General features: G+C 40.8%; 1 protein-coding gene across 1 annotated transcript in view; it reads right to left on the bottom strand.

The window, feature by feature from the left end:
* Positions 1–27140, bottom strand: part of kif26bb (kinesin family member 26Bb) — a gene marked incomplete at both ends in the record, with an annotated part of 38238 nt that overhangs the window by 6599 nt on the left and 4499 nt on the right. Inside the window, 9 exons of the mRNA XM_079255152.1 lie at positions 881–3941; positions 5447–5606; positions 6664–6802; positions 6966–7143; positions 7959–8230; positions 10582–10675; positions 11032–11241; positions 18963–19134; positions 23342–23463. Coding sequence (XP_079111278.1) covers positions 881–3941; positions 5447–5606; positions 6664–6802; positions 6966–7143; positions 7959–8230; positions 10582–10675; positions 11032–11241; positions 18963–19134; positions 23342–23463 — 4408 coding nt within the window. The remainder of the gene's footprint in view (positions 1–880; positions 3942–5446; positions 5607–6663; positions 6803–6965; positions 7144–7958; positions 8231–10581; positions 10676–11031; positions 11242–18962; positions 19135–23341; positions 23464–27140) is intronic.

The following is a 27140-nucleotide window of genomic DNA, read 5'->3' as shown; positions in this document are numbered from 1 at the left end:
GATTTTCTGAAAATGTTACTAAAATATCTCCATAACTTGTTGTTATGTTTCTAACAGACAGACTGAATACAGGATTGCCGCCTTGGTGGAGTTAAAAATGTCAAATCCTTCATATAAAAAATCATTTTAACAAATTTTGTCTGGAAAGAGACTTGTGTAGTTTTTTTTTATTATTATTATTCAAACTGTAATATTGTCTTATTGTTGATTTTTTTTTTTTCCACTTATATATCTGTTAACTTTATTCAGAATATTTCATATTAAATTAGAAAGAAAATTATTATGTATATATGTGAAAGTAAAATTAAATAGACTTAACCAGGTCGTCAGCATCCTTGATAAGCAAATATTTAGGAAAAAGGAAAGAAAAAAGCTCTACCTAAATGGAAAGAAAATGTTTCATTTTATTTTATTTTATTTCATTTTATTTTATTTTATTTTGTATTTACACATATGTATATATTTATTTGTTCTTATATATATAGTTCATGTTTTGTCATTTTGCTGAATATCGTCACAAAGTATTTTGAAGACATTTTCAAGTGAATACATTGCTAGTTGTCATGATAACAAAGAATAATCGATCACTATTAAATGAACTTTCATTTATTCTGGTGCTTGATAGTGTATGTTGTAGTCAGGGGTGTCCAGATCCGGTCCTCGAGGGCCACAATCCTGCAGGATTTCTGTATATCCCTGCTCAGACACACGACTGAAATTAATGAGTCATTATGCAGAACTTTAAAGGCTGTTGGATCCAGTGATACACTGAAAACCGGCAGGACAGTGGTCCTTGAGGACCGACTTTGGACCCCTTTGTTGTAAGTGATTCAGTCATCATCTTATTAAAGGTCCCAGGTTTGGGGTTTTATTGTTTTACCTGTGTTCCCTCGTCGCCGAGATGAGCGGCTGCTGCGAGCCACGCTGAGCAGAGAGTTGCTCCTGTCACTGACTGAGTCTCTGTTGGACGTGCTGCTGCCTGTGGCTTCGCTGTCCCTCAGCATGCTGCCGTAGCCGCTGCTCACCAGACTGCTCCTGTTCGAGAAATTCAGCGACGTCTTCCCCATGGCTGGCGGCAAGTCTCCACTCAACACACTGGTGGTGTCACTCGCGTGCCCACTCTGGTGGTCAGGCATGCGGGGAGCCGTCACCTGGCTGTAGGGGGAGGGAAGTGTGGCCGTTTCATCCAGTCCTGCTGAGGTGGGACTGGAAGATCTTTCCCTAAGAAGGTCTGAGATCCGGCCATTGACAAATCCCTGGACGGCAGATTTTGTAGAAGAGGATGTGGAGCTCTGGCTTGGAGTCCGACATATGGAGCGATAAGATGGTGGAGGGGAAGAGGAAAAAAAGGAGGATGTCCGCTCAAAGCTGACAGTTTTACTGTCTGGAGAGAGACTGGCACTACGGTTGATGGACTGTTGCAGACTTTTGTGGGACAGGCTGAGGTTCTTGGTGCTAGGGGCAGACAATCGACGACCTTTTGGGCCAGCCATCTTAAGTTTCCCGACAGCAGAGAGCTTGGAATGGTTATGCTTACCAGACTGAGGTGCGTGGCTTTCAGAATGAAAGAAATGAAGACCCTGATCAGAGCGGGGGGTTTTCCTGGGGCTCCTGTTGGCTCTTGGAAAGGTACCATCACCATAATTTCCTTTATAGCCACCTTTACCAGTCCCTTCAAGACTTCCCTTGGAGCTTCCTTTAGAGCTCATAGAAGTGTTGCTGCTGCCTCTTTCCAGGGCTGGGAAGTCCCTCGGGGTCCTCCCAAGGGAACTAGTCCTTGCAGCCAGCTGCTCCAGCTTGGTACTGAAAAGCCTGCTACTGTCCTCAGAGGGAGACCTTCGCCTGCTCATTGTATTGTCACGTTCCCTCGTCAGATTTGAGGTCTCAGGAACATTTCCAGCAGCCTTTCTGATAGCGCTACTGGTCTCCCGTTTAAAGTCTGCTCCGTATTTTCGAGAAGATGATATACGGGGACTGTGGTTAGCAGCAGAGTGCTGTCTGCCCTGCCTCCTCTCCGAGGTTTCCCTTGGGCTACATGGCGTGGATGATGTCACCCCCCCTGAGTGGTTGTCATTTTGCCAGCCCCTGGGTAAACTGACTGGTTTACAGAAAACAGGGTTGGTTTCTTGGCAACCAGTTGAAGCACCACTTCTCTTGGGGATATTCCCAACATGTCCAGAAGCGGTTTCTCCCTCTTCTGAGACCCTTCCTTTGTTAGTGGGAAAAACATGCTTTTCGTCTCTGGGGTGACTCTTCTCTGCATTTTGAGGTCTCCTTTCACAGATTTTGCTCTCGGCAGGTTTGCTGTACAATACTTTATCTTCCAAGACTACGGAGTCGTAAGAAATCTGGCTACAAGATGCGTAGCAAGCCTTATTAGACTTCTGGATGTGATGTTTTGGAGACAGGCAAGTCCCAGCCGTCTTCTCTGGAATTTTACTGTCTACATTATTTCTTTTGAGCTCAGACTCTACTTTGACTCCCCCTGGCCTTGAACGGGAACTTTCCTTTTCTTTTACATCGTCTGTGTCAGAGTTTAAATCTGTATTAATCAACATAGGATTTATAAATGAAGGCAGGATCCTTTTTTCTCTTCTGAACTGATACTGGGGCTTTTCATTGTTCACATCTGAGGCTGGAGGCGGATCAACAGAAGCACCTGCAGCTGCGGAGTCATCACTGACATTGCTGATGATCCTGATTGGTTGAGAGCTTTGAGCTTGTGTTTGTGATTGAGCAGCGTCTCTGATACAAATGATGTTCCCACCTGTGTTCCCTTTGTTGTACGCTCCACTAATAGTCACCTCCTCTACCATGGAAAAGACAAGTTCATCTTGTCCTTTTAGGTCCAACGGCTGCTGAACCGTCACTGTGATTGTAGCTTTCATTTCTTTGCTGTCCTCTACGGTGCGATTAGGCAAGACATCTCCCAGTATGACACTTTTAGCCAAAGAGTGTGAAGAGGAACAGGAGGAGGGAGGAGAAATGGGGGAGCTTTTGCCAACTGGTGAAGCCCTTTTATCTGGTTTAAACCAATCGGCAGCTTCATGGCTACCCTGTTTGTCTGACGGCTGAATTGCGGGGGACCTAGAAGCAATCTTGCCCTGAGGGTTTGTATCAGAGCCCAGGGAGGAGAGCTCATGAGCTGATTTAACAGGTGTCGTGTTGGCAAAGGCAGAACGGATGGTCATATTTAGACCCAGAGTTTGATTCAGCAGTTCCTCGCTGGAACTGTTTGCACTACACTCCTCACAGTCATAAAGACCTGAATCCTCCCTCTGAAAGCTGTCTCCGGGGACAGCAGCATCTGCATGCTTTTCCCCTGCAGATGTCTGACTGCAGCACATCCCTGGGTTCAGCACAGTCTGCGCTGCATCTGGTGCTTCCTTTCTGCTCTGCGATTTGGTCAAAATATTAAGAGAAGCACCTTTTAAGGAAGATTTCAGCACGTCAATTGTTATCTCGCTTCCATCAATACAACCTAAACGCTCTTGAAGTTCAGCAAATGTGTCACATTTAAGACAGTCTCTCTCTGGTGGTTTTTTCTCTGCTTTCAGAGCTTCCATGTCTCCAGGCCCAGTTTCCTCTGCTTTCTTCTCACCATGAATCTGAGGAATTCTCAGAAGCTCTTGGAGAAGCGCTGTAAACTCTGGGTCATCCAAGTCGGCCTTGTTAGGATGCAAAGAAGGGATGATAGGCACAAACTCAGGTTGGGAATGCATTGGAGCTGCTTTGGAATGGACCAATCCATCTGAGTTTATTTGGATCACAGTGTCACAGGACTGATCACTACTGGAACGATCCAGTTCACCACGCAGACGGAAAGGACGATGATCCACATCTACCTCATCGGTGGAGTGAAAGGCCCGCAGGGACAAAGACTGGGGCCCTCTCTTTTCTTTGGTCAAACTTCTTCCACAAGGAGAACAAGATGTGGATTGCTGTTGGATATAAGTTATTACAATGGTGGTGAGAATAATCTAGAAAAGCTGAGTGCAAATAAAATAAAGCCCCAATTCCAAAAAGGTTGAGTCACTGTGAAAATTATAAATAAGAAAACAAAATACAGTGGTTTGCAAATCCCATGAACTAATATTATTCCTAGCAGAACATAAATAACAACACATTGAAACTGAGCTATCATGACATTTTTATGGAAAATATGAGCACATTTCAAATCTGATGGCAGCAGAATCTCTGTCAAAAGATGGAACCGGGGCAACAAAATGCTGGAAAAGTAACTGATGAAGATGCAAAACAACTTGGGGAGCATTTGACAAATAATTAGGTTAATTAGCAACAGGTCAGTAATATGAGTGGAAATAAAAGTAGCCTTTCAAAGAGGAATCTAAAGGAAACTTAGATATATATGAGACAAGGCCAAAGGGCAATTGTAGATTCTCATGACCTTCAGGCCCTCAAGCTGCAATGCATTTAAAAAGACGTAATTCTTGACTGGAAACCACTGCATGGACTCAGGAAGACTTTGGCAAAAAACTGTCTGTGAGCATGTTTTACCCTGAAATATACAAATGCAGGTTCAAGCTTATACATACAAAGAAGAAGCCATCTGTAAGCATGATGTAGAAACACTGCCGGTGTTAAATTAACATCTGCTCCCATCCAGACAACCTCTCTTTCAGGGAAGACCTTGCAGATTTCAGCAGGACCATGGTGAACCACATCCTGCATCCATCACAGCAGCATGGTGGAACAGGAGAACTGGTCTGCTGCAGTCCAGACCTTTCACCAGTACAAAACATCTGGAGTGTCATGGAGCACCAAATATTTAGCAATGAAGGTCCAGGACTAAAGAGCAGTTGGAATCCTGCATCAGACCAGAATTGGTCAACATTCCTCTCCTAAAACTCCAGCAGCTACTCTCCTCACTTCTCAGTTGTTTACAGACAGATGTTAGGAGAGGTGATGCTAACAATGCTAAACATCATCCTGGGAACTACTTTTTACAGATGTACTGCTGTCATCAGATTAAAAGTGAGCTCATGTTTTCCATGATATATGGACTATGGGGCTACTGAGTGGGAATGGGCTTAAATTTAGCAGGTTTTATGAGGCTTCAGTTACATTGGCCCCATACTTGAAGCCCATGTGGGCTGTATGAGCTCCCTAAGGGATGAAGATGGGCTGAATGGGCATGGGAATAAATAAGGCAATTCAAACAGGGCCCTTTTTTTCAGAAATATGGGACCCACCTGGGGGAGCCAATACAGGCACTCTAAATGGGCTCCAAATTGGGCCCCAGCTGAAAACCAGTCACATCCAACTGGAAGCCCATTGTGGCACACACAGGTAAGGCCACCAAATTTAGGTCCCCAGACGTAACCTTTATGGATCCACATGGGCAAGTTAGCTGAGATTTTTCATTTTCCCAAATTAAAGCCCTGAAAATATTGTCCATGAAGACTATTGAACTTTCAGCTGATACCTTCGTCCTCTTCTGTGTCCTGCGGATGCGAGAAGCCAGCTGAATGGTAGAGAAAGTTTCTGGGAGATGCGCTAGTGAATCGGCAACTTGAGCAATCACAGCAACATGGCAGCTTTCACGAGCCAAGGACTCTCGTAGAAGCATAGTCAACTTATTGTTCCTGTGGAGAAACAGTGCAAACATTCAGACATGAAACACATATCGGCCCTGCAGTCAAATAAAATTCCATGTACTGCAGCAGTTATTGTACCTCCTAATAAACAATGTTAATGTATTACACACAAAACTACATGTATATCATGAAACCAAGTTACAAAAAAGCAAAAAAACATCAACTGAAGCCAAGAAAATGTTTACTTTAATTCTGAGCACACGTTTATCATGGCTGCCTCGCATATCTGGCACTTGTTTCAAGCTTCACACGCAATGGGTAGGGACAGCATGAGAATCAATGTGAACAGATACAAGGTCACAGGATTGATCAAAATGAACATTATTAAAAGTTTAAAAGGCAAGACTCCAGCATGCACAGCCTTACACATATACAATATCGCTGCTATTGTCTTTTTTTCCCTAGCATCACCTATAACCAAATACTAACCTCCTCTGTTCATCATTCTGTTTACATCCTACAAATTCCGCAACCCCGGCGTCCAAAGACATGCATGTTAGGTAAATTGGTTTCTCTGAATAGTCCATAGGAGTGAGTGTGAGCGTGAATGGTTGTTTGTCTCTCTATGTGGTCCTGTGATGGACTGGCGACCTGTCCAGGGTGTACCCTGCCTCTTGCCCAATGATTGCTGGTATAGGTTCCAGCTTCCCCAAGACTCTTAATTGGAACAAGCGGTTAACATGAGATACATGTTAACCACTTGTGTCTGTGATAAGCACTATATAAATAAAATTTATCTTATCTTATCTTATCTTATCTTATCTTATCTTATCTCATCTTATCTTATTTTATCTTATCTTAAGAAATTTGATGGATGGATCAATGGATAGAAATTCTGCAACTCTATCCAGTCTGATTCCTCTAATGCGCCCCCTAGTGGAATCCTCTGGTAACAACTATAGCATGCAAACTAGTTTCCTATGCTAACAAATGGTTAGAAAGCAACAGTATGACTATCAACTTAATACACATATATACAAATTACTTCATGTTTTTATGTTACAAAATGCTGGGATCAAAAGGCATGTTGAAGTTATAGTCTTACTTGCTGGGGATGGTCTTATGTCCACTTAGAAGAGACAAGACAATAGGGCCCAGTTCAGAATGAGGTGGTTTATTTTTTATAATGCCCCTCATACCACTACACACATCAATCAGGGTCAACTTAGTGGTCCCTCGTTGACCTAAAAATAGAGATCAGAAGGTAAATATAAACATCAACAATTGCAAGTCTTCAAAATATGCAACAAAGATTAGTTAATTTGGCGGCATTAGCATTTTTTCTTTCATCTGAAGAAATAAGCAAGAGTCTAAAAGGTTTCCATTCACCAGGTAAAATCTAACCACCTTTTCCAATGGTGCTGCTTTCTGTACGAGGGGGCTGGATGTAAAGAGTGAAGAACATTATAGAGCTGTGGCACAAGTAAGTGATGAAGTCAGTGTGCCGACGTGCTGTGATTGCAGCGTCCAGCAGAGAAGCAGCTCGCTCAGCAGTCGGGGCCTTTACACGGTTGTGGTTACGCAGCTGGAAGAACAAAAGACAACAAGATAAATTACTTTTTACTTTGGTTTTCTTCAAAAAATCAGGCACAAGATTTTTGTCTTTTCAGTCTAATGCATTAATACCACAATACTGGATTTATTTTAATAAAGTGGCAAAGCGAACCTGGGCAAAGCTTTGCGTAGTGATAATTTGCCTTTGTTTCATTCACCTCTGTGAAAAAAAGGTTCACATATAACAGCCTCTTTTACACAGAAGGTTCCACTGATGACATGCAGGCTAACAGATAAAAAAAAGTGCCAGGAGGAGAGAACTGCATAATCATAATGTAATTGGATGTAATCTGTTATGCAGTGTAACTGGCTTTACTCGCTGCTTGCACAATCTTCTCCAGTACAGTGTAGGCTATTATATAAACTGCTTATCTGAATTTGATTCAATCAAAATTCATTTCATCCCATCTAGAGGGCAAAGTCTGCTTGGAGGGACCTCAAACAAGAAGTTTAATGTAATGTCATGTGTAATATTGACACCTTCTAGCTATTGTGATGAAGAAAATGAAAATACACCATGTTTACTAAAAAAAATACTCTAATGTCTAATTGTTAAAACAATATTAAAACAACATTTTATGTCATATTTATTAATAAATTATGCAATAACAATGTAGGTGGACTGAAAGGGATAACATATTAGCAGTAAATAAAATTTTAATAAATAAAATTGGATGGTCTTGTTTAGAACAACTTATTAGACAGCACTTGATGAATTAAATAACATTTAATGAACAGTTTTAATGCTGATCATGCTAACTGAAGACAGATGGCATCATGCTATACCTGTATCCCATAGACAGGGTCCTCTTGAACTCTAACATGGGCTTTTGGGCTGTTCTGGACACTGCCTGATGAAGGCACAACCTCCCCAAGCAGATCCCTCAGCGTATCCTCCTCTCCACAGCACATCTCTATGGCAGACACTGACACCGACAGATCGGTCCAGGTCTTCTCTCTGCGCCGCTCGATGGCACTGTACAGCCAGGAGATGGCACAGGGAATCAATCCGAGCTTCTGGATGTTCTCACCACTCCCTACCATGCAAGACCAGGATCCTGATGAAGACAGCAGAACACATGGAGATGTGCATGTACCATCCATAAAGCGCAACACATGGCCATATACAGGTACTACATCAGTCTTGAAGCCATCTAATGATCTGGTTTCTGATAACCTTTGATGAGCCTACAGTGATAATTGTCAAGCTGGTCGTGGCACATGAGAAGTGGACTAGTAATTTTACCAGAGCTCAAATTCCTGCTAATGTAATGCAGCTATTAATTAACTTGTTTATTGTCCCGGTTCAGTATTAGCATTGGATAGGTCAATGGCTAGCGCTCCTAGGCTGGTGACCAACTGGATTACATGCTCCCGCCACTGTCCCTTTGCAAGAAAATGCTGAATTTTTCATTGGAGGAGCTAACAACTAGCATGTCAAGGCTCAATTAGGTACATCTTCTGCTGTTTATTAGCAAGGAGAAGCTTACATTTGCATTAAAGAGGCTCATAACTAGTATTCCAAAGCTAGTGACCTACTGGGTTAGCTGCTCCCTCTGCTTTCTATGCTAGGGTTATTTGGAGAAGCTAAGCTGATGCTTGATAAATTCCATGCTTTTTATCAGCAAGGAAATGCTGCATTTATAATGGGCAAGACTAAAAAGTAACATCTTTCTGCTGTCTGTTCATAAAGACATGCTGGCATTAGCATTGGAATAGCTTAAGACTAGCTTCCCTAGATTGGCCTCTGCTGAGATGCTCCCATTAGCATTGAGTTAAATTATTTGCATGCCAAGGCTAGTTATCTACTGGATTAAATACCTCCTCTGCTTTTTATTAGCATAGAAATGCTGTATATCAGTAAGGAAATGCTTGTGTTAGTATTGGAGAAAACTTAAGACTAGCTTCACCGGGAAGGTATTTCTTCTGTTAAAATGCTAGCATTAGCATGAAAGTGGCTAATGACTGGCATGACAAGGATGTACTGGATTTATTATGCACACTGCTTAGCAAGGAGATACTGACATTAACTTTGATGTGGCAAACTAGCATCTCTAAATGGGTAATACACTAGTACCCATTTATGAGAGGATGGGCAACCAATATACCAAAGTGAACTAAATAATCTCATGCTGAGTCATTAGCATGCTAGAGCAACTTGAATGGACTACTGCGTTAGCAAGTTTTCTTTTCTATTTAGTGATTACAATATAAGTTACACTAAAATGCAACATTTAAGTCCCTTGTTTGATATGTGTGCCCAATTATTTGGACAGAGCTAAAAAAAAAAAAAAAAAAAAAAAGTTCTGTAAACCAAAGTAGCATGTTGGTTAGTCCTTGCTACCACAATGGACTGCAATTAGGGTTAGGAAGTCAGCAATGGTCTTTTTCTTACTACTAAGTAAGTGGGTTTGTCTGCAGACTTCTCTTGGACAATAAGTTACAATAATAACAGCTTTTTAAAGAGATGACCAATTCATATCAGCAGGTATTTTGGAAAGAAAAAATGTTTTGTTAACAGGTGCAATACAGAAAAGCACATATTTATCAGGAAAAAAAAAAAAAAAAACATAAAATCACAAGAGAGCACAAAGGAATGGATGCCATAATGTATCTCCTTGTGCACTTTTGACCCACATTCATTTTGAGTTATATGTCGGTTTTACCTTCTCTTGTCTTATCCAAACTCTAATTGAATGAGGATAAGAGAATTGGTTTACTCCAATTAAAGGCCGAGCTGCCCGTCGTTATTCAGAGGGAATGGTATTCTGTGGAGGAGATTGATATCCCCTTGGCTGTGGGCCACGTGCAGCCCGTATTGGCCAACTAATTCAATCAGATTTACGGAGAGTGGCGTCATGTGAAAAAGCAGCTACAAGGAGACCTTGTCCTTACTTCGTGTGTGTCTGCCTATGTGTGTTTCTGTGCCACAAATCTATTAAACCCTTTCACTAGCACTAAGTGCTGGGTCCCATCTCTCTAATAGCAGCGTATTACAGTCCACTTTGTTTATATTCGAGCTCGAAGCTCAAAGAAAAAATCTGTTCTGAGCAGCATGCTCATATCAAGCAAAAGGGAAGCTTTTAAAACAATATGCTGTATAATTGATGGAAAGACTTTTATTTACAAGCAGGTGAAAGATAAACGACTAGACTGAGAGAGCTAAAAGAGCAACACTGATATTCCCCCCAAAATAGAAACAGAAAAAGATGAGGCAGGAGATATACATCAAGATTGATATAGAAACAGAGAAAATGGAGACAGGGAGTTTAAGTGATAAGGAAACAGTCAGCGATAGCAAGGCAGGAGGAGGAGGAGGGATGGATGGATGGTCTACACACACAGATAAAAGTGCTCTACTCTCATATTGAGACTTTAACCTAGCCTCTTACAGCGAACAATGACTCACCCACATCAGTGCATCCCAAACCCAAAACACATCCATCGCTGCCGCTCAGCACGCAACGTATGACATCAGACAAGACGCCTGCACACACCTCGGCCTGGTCAGACAGAACAAAGGACAACAAGCGTCTTGTGATTCACCTGCACACTGAAAAGACAGCATTCAATATGGCACAATAAGCAAAGCTGGAGAGGAAGATGCCTTTTTGTTAAGTGAGCAGTAAGCAGAGCTTGGAGAAAGTTCTAATAAACCAATGGACTGTGTAACTTTTCCGGTCTTTAAACCGAGTGTGCTGCAGAGCGAGACATTATGCACCAATTATTTACATGATTCTCTAATGGCGCATCATGAAGTATAAACATCAGTGTTGATGTTTGTCTTTGATCCTGATCAGGATTAAGATTAAAATAGAAACATTTTCAGCCATTATTTTTTAAGAATGAAGAACCAAACCTGGCTTGAATCTTGAGAATAGGCTGCATCAAAGTTGAAGGTCTTAAGTGGACTTTTGCCATCCCTTCCTAACGTCATTGTGGTGTGTGGTATATTTTTGGTGACTGGTTCCACTATGGTGACTCTCTTCTTGGACGGCTCAATCCGGAGAACAGGTGGCTGAGGTTGGCCCTCTGACAGCATTCGGCTCACCCGCAGCACGACTTTGACCTGTGCACCGAAGGAAGCAACAAAGAGGAGCATGTTAACGCTTCATGTTCATATAACTTGTTATGAGCTGCTGATAACTTAGTGACATGTTAAATTAAAGTTGGCTTAGTTTGACTGTATCAGATAGTCACAGCACTGGATCCACTGACAGGGGAATTTAACCTTGTTAAAGTGTAATGTTAAGCCAAGAACCCTACCATTGGTGTGGATATTACCACCAACCTAAACCCTGCTACAGGTAAAGCAAATCCTCTTAGGGAGATTTTTAACAGGGTAATGCAGCAAAACAGTAGTAATATGACAACCATGCAGAGGCAATCTGATCAAGCATCTGCAGGATTTTCCAAAACAAGCCAAATTATAAAGACGCCCATCCCAGGATCCCAGGACCACCACCCCTTGGAGGTTCTGCAGTCATGTTTTAACAGGTCAGAGCTTGTTATGTGAAAGAAATGTAATTGAGCCAGTCTTTTGATCAGCCACGACATCATCCATCCACTTATATAATCACACGTTTTCAGCTTCTCTGTTCAAGCAGGCTTGTTTTTATAACATTTGCAGCAACTTTGTTCGTTAGCTTTTTGATTGTGCTCACACATTCTCCTCTAATTCGTTCTTCAGATGTACCTCTCCTGCACATCTGAAACACTGGTTGCAAAGGTGGGGGTTGCACCACCTAACACAAAAGCCTGCTACTTGCCAGTTATTGTTATGTCAATGTTAGCATGCTCTGCTAATCGCAGCAACAGCGGCCACGTACTGAACTTTTGGGTGAGTAATGAACAGAGGAAATCTACTGTTGTGAACTGAAACTACATGTGTTTAAATAAGGTAAAGCAGGTGTAACTTGCATTCAATTAATGCTGAGTCATGTGAGGAGTCACCACAGGCTGAGGTTAAATTCAGAAACACACAGCTAATGCAGAGTAATTCTCTAAAAAAATCAACTTATGAAATTAAGCAAATGACCTTTTACTTGCGAAGAGTTTGCATAGTATCCATCTAGTTTTGGCACATAACTAAAGAAAACAGGTAGAGTAGTGAGGAAAATGTGTATTACTTGCATGATACTTGCACCCTATGCATGCAGCTAATGATCAAGCGGTGAGATAAACAAAGACTGAAGCTGATTTCATCAGAATTATTTTACTTAGCATATAGCTCATGCTGAGTCATACTGCAGAAAAATTAGATGCAGTGGTTAGGCAGTGTCCTATTATTTATTCACCCAGTAATTCAAGTTGCTACAGGCTGAAGGCGATTGCAGTAGCACTATTTTACTTAGCCTTGAGTTTGTACTGTGAGCATTTTCTTTAACCTACTCTGAGACACCTGGAGAAAAAATAAAATGGCATTATTTATTTATTGCTCTGAGTGGGCGCTCTACTTTCACTGAGGAGACACTGCTTTATTACTCTGTCACGTGCAAGAGCAGCAAAAGCAACTTACATGTTTTAGAATAAACAGCAGCAAAAGGAAACTAATGAAAACTGTATGACTTTCAAAGCAGAGCTTTCAAATATCCTCATATGTAATTTATTACTTTTAAGCCATCACATTTCAACTAAAACAAGGTTTTACGCTTTTCAACTGTAAAATCTTAACTGGAATTCAGAAAACTAGTTAAAATGGTTAATGTCTAAAAGTTGTAGCTGAGATAGTTTATGCTGCTTATGTCGATTTTTGCCACTGGTTTGTACCCATGACTGTTTTCATAACTAACAGCAGCAGTAGGACAAAGGATTCAGTCAATGCAACAGATACACACTCAGTTGCAACTTCTCGCTGTTTTCCCGCATGTTGTGACCAGGTTGTGACATTATTTCTTATTAAATCTCTGATATTTAGAAGCTTAAAGTCTTTAGTTAATTTAGACTCTGACTGACAGCAGTTTGGGAAGCTTGTATGCAGAAAAGCAAACAATCAAAAGTCACAAGTCTGACTCAAATTAATGATTCATTTTGCAGAACTTCATTGGCTGTAGGACCAGTTTAATTTAAGTTAGGTGTGTTGAATAACGGGAACACTGAAAACCTGCGGTACAGTGGCCCTTGAGTTTGGACTTTGGATTGTATAAGAAATACATTTTATTCCCATTGCATGTGTGACAAATGCAATGGATCACACAGTTTCATGGAAAGTGGTATTTTTACACCAGCAAGGTGATTCCTAAAGAGCTTTTGACTGATAAATATGCATTTCTCTGTGCGGTTTTTAGTCCTTTTAAGGGTACATTCACATCAGCCTTTTTAATTCAAATCCCAGTCCTTTTGCCCAGAAAGTCTGCTTCGTTTGGGGAAATGTGAATGCGCCAAACGAATTGTGATTTGGATCTAAGAAGCGGACTTGGTCCTACAAACGCAGGTCTCAGTCCATTTCAAGCAGCCCAAATACAGGAAGCGGACTACAAAGTCACAAAAAAATTACTTTCTGCATTTCACATAGTGTTGCATTGTGGGTAAATACAAACCAATGGTGTTAGTGGTCCTCTGCTTTATCTATTGTTCATACTGTATACTTGCACAAGACAAAATAAAAAAACTAAAACAGCGATAGCTTCGTCTCCATGTTTAACTCGCAGGAGGAAGAAACAGAGTTTTCTTCTTCATGCGGGTCTTGTCCTCTCTTTTGCTAAATACTGGTGCAGCACCACCTTTGGTGAGAATGGTTTGGCTTGTTTGACCGAAGTGCAACGGGAACACGATCTAAGTCCGCATGGATAAACCCCCCTACAACTGAGCCAATCTGTTCCCAATCGGACCGAGTCTAGCAGACTATTCTGGTATGAATGCACCCTAAGATACCAGACAAGTGGGAGACAAAACAAGACGTATCAGGAGGACTTATTCAAATTACAGCAGAAATTTTATCCTTTTTTTTTTTTTTTTTTTTTTTAAAATCCAGCAAAAACCTGATAGAGAGATGCTGAGAGATCCACTGATCCCTCAAGCTTAATCAGAATCGGTCTTCATGAAGGGTGGCTGTCAAGACCACCTTCTTAAACATGGGAAACAAGGAGACACATGGCAAGAGAACTGGTCTGAAAATCAGTGGCAACAGGTTTGGTGGAAAGAGGAACACTCCCCACCGTCTGGACCGCAACAATATTGAAGCAGTGGAGGATCGTCTGGACAGAGAAAAGAATCAAAGGCAGAAAACATCCAAAGAGAATCGTTGAAAAATCTTTCGGGAAGTCTTGAGACGAAGAAAACAAAAAAAAAGCTTATCTAACAGGATTCAGACTGTGCTGAAGAAAAAAGCAGCTGATACCTCAACTTTCATTCGAGGCATTTAAACCCTGATGTACAGGAATATGTACTACAAAGAGAAAAAGGGGTAGCTAAAAAATTGAGGACCCCCCGAAGAGGGACTTTAAGAACAGAAGGCCAAGCTGTCCCAAAATAAGCTAGTTTGGAGACCTGGCCTGACTTCTCTGTATTAAAACCTCTTCAACTTTATTCTGCTTCACTTTATCAGAATTAACCTTTGCCGAAGTACTGGGAACCAGCACAACGAAGCAAGAACTGGGCCGATGTGGTCGAAGAGTTTGTCCCAGAATCAAAAGAGCAGCAGGTCTTTGAATATATTTCTTAGAGAAAATTAACTCAGAGACTGTTTTGGTAACGTATCCACGACTAAATAAAAGAATGTGTCACTGCCTCTAGCTGAGGTCGAGGGAGGTTGTTGTGCCCTTTAAAAGGTTCCTTTTGACCAGGGTCAGGGGGTTAGGGTTAGGGTTAGGGTTACCTAACCCCTGAACTCATTTGTTTGCTGAACTTAAAAATCAGCATCAAAGATAAAAATGGTTTCTTGCAGACAGAGTACAAAAACTGAGGTCAACTGTAAGAAAGTCTGGTTTCGAAAAGTACCGATCTTAGTTTATTTTTGTTTCGGCCGAAGAAGTTAGATACGATACAGGACTGGATGTCTCGGATGTACCATCATCCTGAAAGTGTTTCCAATTAGTGCAATGTACCATCACCTATTGTTCACCAGTAACACATCTGGGGCCTCATTTATAAAGCTGTTGCATTAAATCCAATGTATGCCAATTATAGTCAACTTTTGCAATTTATAAAAGCATGACTTGGACGTAAAATGTCCCTAGCTCCACGCAAACTCTGACCCTGCCATACGCACAAAAACTGGAGAAACAAGAAACAGCAACACTAACTGCAGAATAATAAAACCAAAGAAAAGGTGTGAAATTTGAGACATTTGTGCTAAATTAAATATAAACTTTCACACAGAATGTTGTACATTAACAGCATTTGCAAAAATTTAAAAAAAAAAGCATATTTGATGTTGACACTCCAACACAAAACAAATCTGGATTTACATCAGATATGGTCATAAGAACATCAACAACTAAAATATGTTCTGAAACGAAGTAGTTCCACATGTTATGAAAGCCAGGTCACACAATAAGTCGTACAGTATGCGGCCATTATATTTCCAAATGAATAATTGCAATTAAATGGTTGCTGTGCAAAATTGACCATCATCAGGCTGTGATCAGGGTGTTTCCAAAAACCTGTTAATGTACAGAACATGAAGTGATGGCTGGATATAAAATGTACCCCATTGCGTAAAGATGCACAGTGGTTAATCTGTCCCTGCTGGATGGCATGGTGCATGGAAGACTCTGGAGTGAGCGAATTTTCAAAGATCATGATCGCCTCTAGAACCCGGGCACCTTCCAAAAGGACTAAAAGACATGTTGGGGCCGCTCCTTTTCCCAACCCAGAATGCAGAGTAATGGAACTGTGTGCATCACAGCCAGACAAACCGTGGCGTTGCGGCCATCGGGCCGATGAATTGCAGGCGGAGTTGCCTTGATGCACAGGAGGAAACCTGTTAAACATCTGTAAAGGTGTGCAGGATAAATAACATGGCACTCAATAGGAATGTATCACGTCCACCTGTAACAAGGGGCTGTTGTTCCCAATCTCAAACTAATTCCCTTCGTGTTAGAACCAAAAGCCGAAGATTTATGCAGCGTCCAGAAGTGATGCAACAGAAGAGGTGGAGAATTGTGATTTATTCACAAGTTTTTCTTTTAGTGTCTTTATTTCTCCACAAATCCTGCACCACCTCTTCTTGCGAGGACACGGCTTCTGGGGGGCACAGGGTGGAATCGCTGGCCCTCCCCTCTACAACCACAGCTGCAGCGCGGCCAGCAGGGATACACAGGAACGCCAGTATTTTACAAATAAAAAAACTGGAGTCAGAGACATCTCATCTGTGTAAATTCATTTTATAATCCGGAACAAAGGAATAAACCACCTGCAGCATCATCCGGGGCCTCTGGCAGGTTTTGGTTCCAGCATACCTGTGTACACATTCATTTCCCACACCAGCTTCTAATCTGTGGACGGCAATGTGCTTTTTCCCTCCATTTCATTATTTATTTTTCCTTTCTGGATCAGTCCGGAGGTCTGATGAGACAAATTGATAAAACCTTTCACCTTTCACGCTCCTTTGCCTTTCTGGCTATTATGATGTCCATCTCGCCACCATCAGATAAAATATTTTACATTTTCACTGTTGTATATCAGTATTTCTACCTCACATTCCAGAAAATTCCTCTTTTTTTGCTTTTTATCCCTGCCCAGCCATGGAAATGAGATCATTAATATTAATCAGGGACATTTGCCTGACCTTTTATAGCCAACATGTGGGCATGACAAGATGCTTCCTCACGTGCGTAGTGTTGATCCTGATTCATAAAGAGAAACGGATGTGGGACGTGCGTGCGCCCTGCTTTATAAATCAGTACGTTTTTTTGTGCCGCATTTCCTGTTTTCATTTGTGTGCCACCTGTAGTCATCGTTTTATAAATGAGGTCCCTGATATTTACATATTATAACTACGTACGCTCTCTTTAAGTTTTCAAATTGATCTGTGTTTGCAGAAATATTATCATTTTATTATCAGTTTGCAAGTTTTGAACATTTCATTCATTCATTTTCCACTTAGTCCGATTAAAGGAAGCTGGAGGCTATCCCAGTCTAGGTCATCAGTCCGTCACAGGACCACACATGAGAGACAAACAACTATTCATGCTTACTTTCACTCTTAGGGACAATTTATAGTAACCAGTTAACCTAACATGCATGTCTTTTAACGGTGGGAGGAAGCCGGAGTACCCAGGGAGAACCCCACGCTCACACTGGAAAAACATGTAAACTCCACAAAGAACGACCATCGTTTGAGCCTTCCTGTGAGGCCACAGTGCTAACCACTACGCCACCATGCAGCCAGCAGTTTGCAATCCTTGAACAATTCATCAAATTGTTTTCTTGGTGACACTGGAAGAAAAAATGAGGGATTACTCAAGATATTGAAGAATTGATATCTCTGCAAGACCATAAACAATAAGCCTCATTAAAGGTCGTAAACCTATTTTAAGGTATTGCCATAAAGAATGTGATGTTATTTGGGGAAATGAGTGGCCAGTCGCCCTGCGATGGACTGGCAAGCTATACAGGGTGTACCCTGCCTTTCGCCCAAAGACTGCTGGGATAGGCTCCAGCTTAGCAGCGACCCTTAATTGGACTAAGTGGTTAGGAAAAGGAATGAATGAATGAATGAGTGGCCAGTTGTTGTTATTTTTTGTTGACATTTAAACAATGTTGTAAGGGATACATGATCTGAGGTTGTCTTTGTATCCATTTCCCCAACACATTGGTGCTTGTTTATCCCTTACTTTGGTGGCATGATTCAATTTCCCTTAATAAAGTCTCCACCAGATTTGATCATTTGGAGCAATTTGGTTGCAACAACAGCATGACGTACCTTCACATGCACCATTTAGAGTTTAGCTCTGGTAGACTAAAAGCAGGCGTGTGCAACATGCCACCCAGACTAACATGGTTGCCTTGATAACATACAGGACTGCATTACAGCACAATGACATCACCCCTTGTTGTCTGAATTTGAAATCCTGTCAGCCATGTTGCATCTGCGTCTTCTCTCTCCATGAGTTTAATACCTTCTGCAAGACGTGTGTCTAATGATGTAAAATGTTGCTCAAACTCTGCTGATGTGAGTTCAATTATTCAAAAGAGAAAATCCTCTGCCGCTCTCACACACAGACACACAAAGCTGAGTGCTCGAGCAGGTGTGGCCAGAGACGGGGTCTGTCTGAGCCCACATCTGTAACCCGAGACTAAACCCAAGAGTCCATCTGTGAGACAATGGGAGGGTCGGCAGCCGTATTGATCTCTTCAGTTACCCTCCCAGAGGAGGTGAGGAGAAAGAAGGGGAGGAAGAAGATGGAGACATTAGCACCAGATTACAGAGTATCACCACAGCAGAGTGATATAGGATCTCTGTTAAATTGACTGAGATCTCTTTAACCACTTATAAAAAAAAACACTTTCAATGTGGCGCTTGTGGAAGAGGATGTTCGTGCTAATGTGCATCGCCGGTCTGGAATTATTTATATCTGTGTTCTGGCTCGCAGTCAAACAGGGGTGTTCAGCTACGGTCTTCCAGGGCCACAACCCTGCAGGTTTTACATGTCTCCCTGGTCCAACTCACCGGATCCATATCAATGGCTCTCTTCCACTGCATGTTGTCAAGTTCTTCCCAAGTATGTTGAACCATCAATCTGAATCAGAAACATCCAAAACCTGAAGGACAGCAACCCAACTTTGCCCCCCCCCCGCTCAAAAACCACTAAATCTGCTCATTTATGTGTTAGAATTTGATGTCACCTTGCCAACATCGGGTGAGTCTTTGGTCCGAGTGGCAGCTTGAAGCAGGCAGGAGGGGACGGGCGGCGGGTTTTTCTGGATGATCTCCCTGAAGCAGGTGGAGAAATTGGAGGGAGCTGGATCACAAGCTTGGCCTTTTTTCCTCAATGTCAGGTTGAGCTTCTCGGCCGCCCTGCAGGGAAGTAGGAGGGAGGCGTCAGGGGTGCTGGAAGCATTTAGAGGCTCTGATTAATACATGCCTGCACAATTAATCCCAGTGCAAGTAAAAGTAAAACCACTCAACATGTTCAGAGAAAATAACTGCATCATATACCATCATATGTAACAGCATTATATTGATTATATTTAACAATAATTTTTTCAAAAAACAACAACAGAAAATATAGAGTACAACAACTACTACACAACCATTGTAGTACATTTCACGAAAAAAGGAAAGAAAGGAAAATTGGAGTAGGAAGAAGAATTCATCTTATAAACATACCCCATCCTCATTTCAAAGTAAACCAACTGGATGGCATCATCTACGGCAAACACTAAGAACCAAACACAGGCATGAAATCCTCTTTTTTTTCTTATAATAATAATAATATAATAATATAATAATAAAGGAAGAGCTCATCTATTACATTTTAGAATCTGTAGATTGATTGGTTGCTGTATGAAAGACCTTCCTACTTCTGTCCCTGGAGTGCAAGGTCAACCGGTTCAGCACCTCCTAACACTATGTTTATAAATATCGAAGCCATACATATTTTACATCTAACCCAGCTACATCTGGCACAACAAGCCAAAAGCTAACAAGCTGTTGGGTCAAATGGGATTAAAAGCTGGATTTGTCACAGTTTTGGTAAAGGTGTGGAGCCAAATATGGAGACGGGAGGCAGGATGCAGAACCAAGATGGTTTAATTAAAAAAACTAAACGGAAGACAAACACAATGACGCAAACACAATGAACCAGCAACTCAAACTAAAACCAAGAGCTATAAATAAAGACAGACACACAACAAGACTTAAAGTGGAACTATTATGTGCATTTCAGGCTAATTTATTTTTATTTCTGAGCCCAGAAGGGCTGGGATTGATGGAGTTATTGTCACATATGGCTTTATTTACTTCAGACCGACCCTCTCCGTAGGCTGTCAGATCAGCCTGCGGGCAAAACGAGTGGATTGAGACTCTTCCGCATTAAGCCCCGCCTCCCGCCACTGCACTACATCGGGAGCGCGCACCGCACCTGCTTTCCCCGTCATTGTAACGTCTCATAAACAGAAGGATTAGGCTCATATGAACTCAATAAAAAAACAAAATACAATGTCAACACATAGCATACAGCCCTACATGTTGGAACCTGAATCAGACCCTGAAAACGAAGTGGAAAACAGCAACCCACAGCAACGAATGCAGCAGGATGTCTCTCTTTGGTAAACGCCATCGTAATAATAAATAACTTTATCCGACGTTTTCCACCCACCTGATGTATTTGTACATGCTCTTGTTAACCAGTAGAAGGTAACCAATCACCGAACCTTATCCCCCGGGACGTCACAAGGATTTCAAAGTAGAAAAAACTCTCTAAAACGACGTGTTTTTTCGTCGCCATGTAAACCGAACGGAGAGAGTGCTGGAACTCAAACTCAAACTCAAACATGCATTTAGGTGATAAAAAACAGTGCCGTTCACATGTCTGATGAGGATTCAACACTGTAACACTGTAGAAAGCTCAGAAAACTCGAAATACCACGATAGGACCCCTTTAGGTAAATGAAACTAGGTGAGCTAATGAACAGCAGGTAAAACAGGAAACAAAAACACAAGGTAACTAAACAGGTAAAACTACAAATAAGACAGGAGACTGAAACTAAAAAGACACAAAAAGTCCAAACCGTGACAGGATTTTTGCTTGACAACAGAGGTGTAAATCCAAATATAATTACGGTATGATTACGGTATAATGCTATATCTATTCATTGAACAAGGATTTGATAACTGCAGGTATCACAAACTCTGCCGTGATGCGATTTTGATCCAGTTTGATCCAGGAGTCAGTATTTGATATGAGAAAACATCACCAGGGTTGTCATCATCTGTGGGACTTAGTTCTGTTGCTGGTTTTGTCCTTCTTAAGTCTCTGGAAGAGTTTTTGTCATGATTTGTTTCCAGGGGTCCCTAGGCTAAATTTACCAAAGAGCCCAGGAGGGTCCATGAGGCTTTGACTGTAAAGTGTCTGAGTGAGTGTTAATGGAAAGGCCATGTCCACAAGTAGCTCCTTTCCACCACAGAGGTGCTGGTTCTTTGCTGGTGCTAAAGCTAGCGCTAAGCTGGTTCAGCTTTGGTGCTTCCAAACAACCAGTTCTGAATTTTACCAAAAGAGCCTGGTCAGTGCCACATCATTACGTCATCTAAAACGTGTTTACACACCTTGTTAAGTCTGTCTAAAGAGACTGGATGAAGAAGACACGCTCTGGCAGAAATCTTAAACAATAGAGGGGTGTGTGGTTTCCCTGCAAGTTCTGGTCTTGGCCTTCCACCTGCTCCTCCTGGATGTACCGAGATCCAAACAGAAGCTCAGAGGGGACAGAACTTTTTCAGTCCAAAACTGTGGAATGAGTTTCCCCTCCATATTAGACTCACTGTCCATTTATAAAACTCATCTTAAAACCCATTTTTATTCCTTGGCCTATAACCCTACATAAGACAGCTTCCGGTCAGTGTGCTGTAGTTTATTTTTACTACTGGTTTTACTTACTATTTATTCAGTTTGTTTTATTGTTTTAATTCCTTATTTCTTGTATGATCTGTTGTTTTATTGTGTTATTTATTTGCATTTGAACTGTTTTATTCTGTTTTTATTTTGGCTGATTGTGTACAGCATTTTGTTTCAACTCTGGTTGTTTTAAAGGGCTTTATGAATAAAGTTGACTTGACTTGACTTGACTTGACTTGACTTGACTTGACTTGACTTGACTTGAGTTCCAACTTTGTGCGCAAAAGCTAAATATCGTTTATAAAATGTACCAACATTTTGAAAAAAGTCTCACAAATGGCTCGAAGTTTTTTACACTCTCATGAGGTCATTTTCAGTCTTTTTGATACAAAAATTTATTGCAAAAGTGTAATGGAAACACATTTTTTGTATTTATGTGTCCCTGGACGTGACGTGGGGGGTCATGACAAGTTCATTTCTGGTAAAGATGGTGCAGTGTGGAACAAACAACAAGTTTTAGAGTTTAAGAAGAGAAAATGAGGGAGATAACCTTCGAAAAGCCACAGCTAATTTTCTGCACCAAGTAGAAAACCCCAAAATAACACAACGTGGCTATCTTGCACAAGTCGTATTTTCGTAAAATCTCGCAAGAGTAATGAGATTTTACAAGACTTGAGGCTAACGTTCTAAACACTGTTCATGGAAACACCTGTAAATCACAATTGTTGTTTGTTGAAAATTAAAAATATCACTTTTATTTAGCAAAAAAATTGAATGAAGAAGCAGCCACTGTTTCATCAAAAAAGTCCGGGACGCGGAGATTTAAAGTCAAAAAGTTACTGGAGCGCGTCTTTAACACAGTGACTTCCATTCTTATCCAATCTCAAAAAGCAACTAAAATATCTAAATCAAATTTTTATTGCTAAACCAAATCAGACTTTTAAATGAAACCAAAAACATTTTGGATATTCAGCTGTGAAATGTTGATATGAAAGACAACTGAACTTATAGAAAGGCAGTATCGTCTGACTAACTACACACCAGACGTTTGAACCACATCCTCATCATCAAATTAAAACAAAAAGTTTGTTGTTGGAATTAAAGAAAATCTAAACAACTCCATCTGTTCTTACAAGTGATTAATGCATCGATTGTTTTCCGTTTTGAATCAATGCTGCTGGCTTGTTGATGCTTTGACTAATGCAGATGGATGTTTTATTACACCACTTTCTGACCAGACATTAGTTAAAAACACATGATTAAGGTTTGCAAGTACTCATGGATGACCATTTCAGTCATATCATCCAAACACTCATACTATTTTTAACCCTAAATTTTTGTCCTAATACATTTAGGAAATGGTACCATTACAGCCGTGTCTATTGAGACTGGACCATGAAAACCATACAGACACATTTGTATTAATGGATCCTTCTTCTGTAATCAATATGACCCCTGGCTAAGCTTTGCTGAAACTATCTAAGCTTTTAATATGTCCCATGCATGGTCTACATATGTAAATACCAGGTTTTAGATAAATCTGCTGGAGTAAAAAATCAAGCAAAAGTTAAAATACTGAAGTGAACTGCAGCTTTTCTGCAAAACAACTAAAGCTCATGGATCACTTTTAAACATTAACATCCATAGTTTTTACACAAATAACAACCTTACCTGGCCAAAAAGGACATGGCGGCAGTGTTAGCGATGGTCACCACTCTGGAGATGTGAGGGATCTTGGAGCTTGTCTGCACAGCCACAGCGTCACCCCAGCTCTGGGTAGCACCATCTGCGGCCTGCCGGGAAGGAACACTCATTATACATAAATACCTAAATCTGTAGTTTGTGCTCCAGCAGTCACTCCAAAAGCGGATATCAACATGGGAATTATAGAGCAAAGTAACATGGGGTGCTTCCTGTAAGTAGGGCATATAAGACTGAGAGCATATCAGGTAAACGCAGTGAAACAAGTGCAGCAAGATGCATTTAGAGGGGGAGGAATCGCTCGTAAACGCTGTAGTGACAGATACCTGAGACTCAGGGCTGAAGAGGTGCTTCAAGCACACTGCTACAGCCTTGAAAATACACAGCATTGGTTAAAAAAAGAAAGTGTTAAGTTACAGCAAATACACAGCTGTAGCTTCTACAGTTGTGCTCATATTTATTCATATCCTTTCATTAAAGAAGGAATAAAAAACAGCTGCCTGTAAAATAAGCTGAAATTGACTAAAGTAATAATAAATAAAAATTTTATGAAAATTATTACATTATTTTCTAATTCTGGTTCGATAGAAATATTTTTTTTAAAAAGCAAACAAATAAGATAATTTATTACATATTCCGTCACTCATAAACTAATATTTAGTTGAACAATAATTTAATGTTTCCGCTACAGTCAGGTGTTTTCTGTTCCTCTCAGTCAGACTTCTGCACCTGTCGACAGGTATTTTCTCCTACTGTTCAACAGAAAAATGCTCTAACCATAGCTCTAATGAATACATATGAGCACAACTGTAGGTGTGTGTCATGCAGTCATTCATAGGCGCGCTGTGTGTCTCCAACATGACCCAGTCAGCATGCATCTGTTGCAGCACAACGTGAAGCCACAGAGTCTCGGCTACAGGCCTCAGAGACAACATCCTTCCAGCCTCATCCTTCATGAGGCAAGAAAACAACAACTCGGTTTTCTTTGAGCTGCATCAAACCATAAAGACCCAATTAGTGCCAAGAAACATCAGCTGTAGTGGTCTGGGATAAGACCGAGCTGGAAAGGACAATCTATAGACGCTTCCCCTCCTTTTCTCCTCTCTATGACTCATAACCTCGCTCGTTGCCTTTCTTTTGATCTTTTTTCTCGCTGCTCTAATTTCTCCGCATTTTCTCTTCAATGATCTTTTATTATCGCTTGTTTTCTCCTCTCCCAACCCTCTCCATCCTTTCCTCATGCCTACCAATTCTCCTCCACTTCCTCCGAGCCCTCCCTTCTTCTCACACTTCGACCTCCACTTTTACTCGTCTTGGATTATTTCATTCCAGTAGCATGAACCTTTGCTGACCTGCACTCAAACTGGAAGCGTCCCGTTTGACAGTGAGACTGAAGATGATGTAGGATAATGTCACATTAGCTAAAAGAAAAATAACAGGTTGGTTACAGGAGGCTCAAGATTCTTGCATGCTCTTTTGTAGACGTGTCTCTTTGATGAACGAAACACAAGCTTTTAATCCGAGAACACATTGATTTTCACTGGCAGGCTGCTCTGCACCGCCATGCCCAGCGTGCAGGAAATTAACTGCCTATGCAAGGATGTCAGTGGAGCAGGCGGTCCGTCACTGTTGCCCACAACACATTTGTGGACACACAACTACAGCAATGTGGCCATATGCAGCACAGACCCCCTCTGAATGCAGATTGTGTCAAATCTCAGTGTCCCTGATGTGTCTCATTACATTTGCTGTTATATAAATGTTACTAAAAAGAAGAAAAGGAAGGGGGAAAGGGCAGGATGTTGTATAATGTTGATAAAAACTTTGATTTGGAAATTATTTGAACGCATAATTTGATTAAAACAGGACAAAGACACCATGGTAACAGGCTGGTTAAATACACAGTGCACAGCCAAACCGTTGTTATGGAAGTAGAATCGGTTTGACATTGAGTTGCTGAAAAAAGCAAGGAATGAAATGTAAAAATGAAAATAAAGATATAAGTATGTTGTCTTAGGGGACACCGTTGCTACCTTCAGACAGGTCACATGTAAAGATGCACAGAGCAACACACTTCTTAGTTATTGCTGCAGCATGAAAATGATGTTTATAATATAATATAATATAATATAATATAATATAATATAATATAATATAATATAATATAATATAATATAATATAATAATAAACAACTAGGAACTGTGCATTACACAGTTTTAATTCCACAATATGGAATCTAGAACACTGTGTGTTGCAGCGTTCTAGACTCTGTGCATTAAAACCATGAAAAGCACAGGTCCAGTTGTTCAATTTGCTTATATCATAGTCACAGACAATAAAAAAAAAATTATAACTAATGTTTTTGTTTGTTTGTTTTTGTGACTAAGTATAAGTATAGGAACTATTTTCTGTTGGCCTCAAAGTAGTTTTTATGCTAATTGTGAAGCTACAGCACGTTTCTCTCATTCACCTGTCAAAGATCACTTGATCTTAACCATATGATTAACACGCTACTATGGTGATGCCCATACGGAGTGATATTACCGTAATTTAACCCACCAAACTACATGTGTGCATATATACAAAAATGATGTACCCAGTTTACATTAGAATACTTGCTGATAATGGTACAAGTAATGGTTAAACAACAACAGCCGTGCATTATATGGTTTTAATGCACGGAGTCTAGAACGCCACAACATGCAGCAGAGTGGTGTTCCACACTCCTCCCACAAAGACCAGACCAGAAAGAGGGAAAAAATAAAGAACTACTGGTTAGTTCTCTGGGAAACCAAAGAGAAACAAATCAGGGACTAACAGACACTCAACCAGTACTTATTGGTGATGACAAAGGCCAGACCAAAAAGAGCAATGAATAAGGAACCACTGGTTCCATGTCGTCCCTTAATAATCCTGGTCTTTGTGATCACCAGTAAATACTGGTTACTTACCCATTAGTTCCTGATTCACCCTTCGGGCGTTCCCTAGTAACGAAACAAACTGTATTGCAGTATTGTAAAGTGTTACTGAAAAAGCCAATGTAATTTATTAATGTACACACTTATTTTATTTTATCCTTTCATATGTAATTATCAGGCTACGTATTGACAACCAGCAGCATTCTGGAGAGAAACCAGTTTGGATGTCATCTAACTATGCACCAATTCTCTCCCTACTTCCTCCCACAGTCCAAAAACATTCATGTTTGGCCGATTTAAGTCTCTAAATTCTCACCAGGAACGAGAATAGGTCAAGGTCAGGACAAGAATAGTGCTTTTATTTTTATATATATATATATATATATATATATATATATATATATATATATATATATATATATATATATATATATATATATATATATATGTATGTTATTGTTTCTTGTTCACATCTCTATTTAGACTAATAATAATAAAAATAATAATCTTAATAATAATAACAATAATAATGAAACTGTCCTCATTCTCACCTTGTGCATTTAGCCTTAACCTTCATTCACCATGCACTGGGGATGGGGGGGGGGGGGGGGGGGGGGGCATCAGTGTGCAGCCACTTCCATCACAGTAATGCATATTTCACCAGCCGCAATTTTAAATATGGCGGCCCTTCGATTGATCACAAGTGCTTTTTGACTGGCGAGTTTTTATGACGGCTAAATCATGACCCAATTTCATTCCATTAGCAAAAGTAGTCCTGAAGAACGTGCTCGGCCATGAGATCGAAATCGGCTCTGATGAAGCGCAATGAATCATTGGCTTGCTGACATGT

Source organism: Telmatherina bonti (genome assembly GCF_933228915.1).
Source record: "Telmatherina bonti genome assembly, chromosome: 16".
In the NCBI taxonomy this organism is placed as follows: Eukaryota; Metazoa; Chordata; class Actinopteri; order Atheriniformes; family Telmatherinidae; genus Telmatherina; species Telmatherina bonti.
This window is presented reverse-complemented; position numbering and strand designations above follow the sequence as displayed.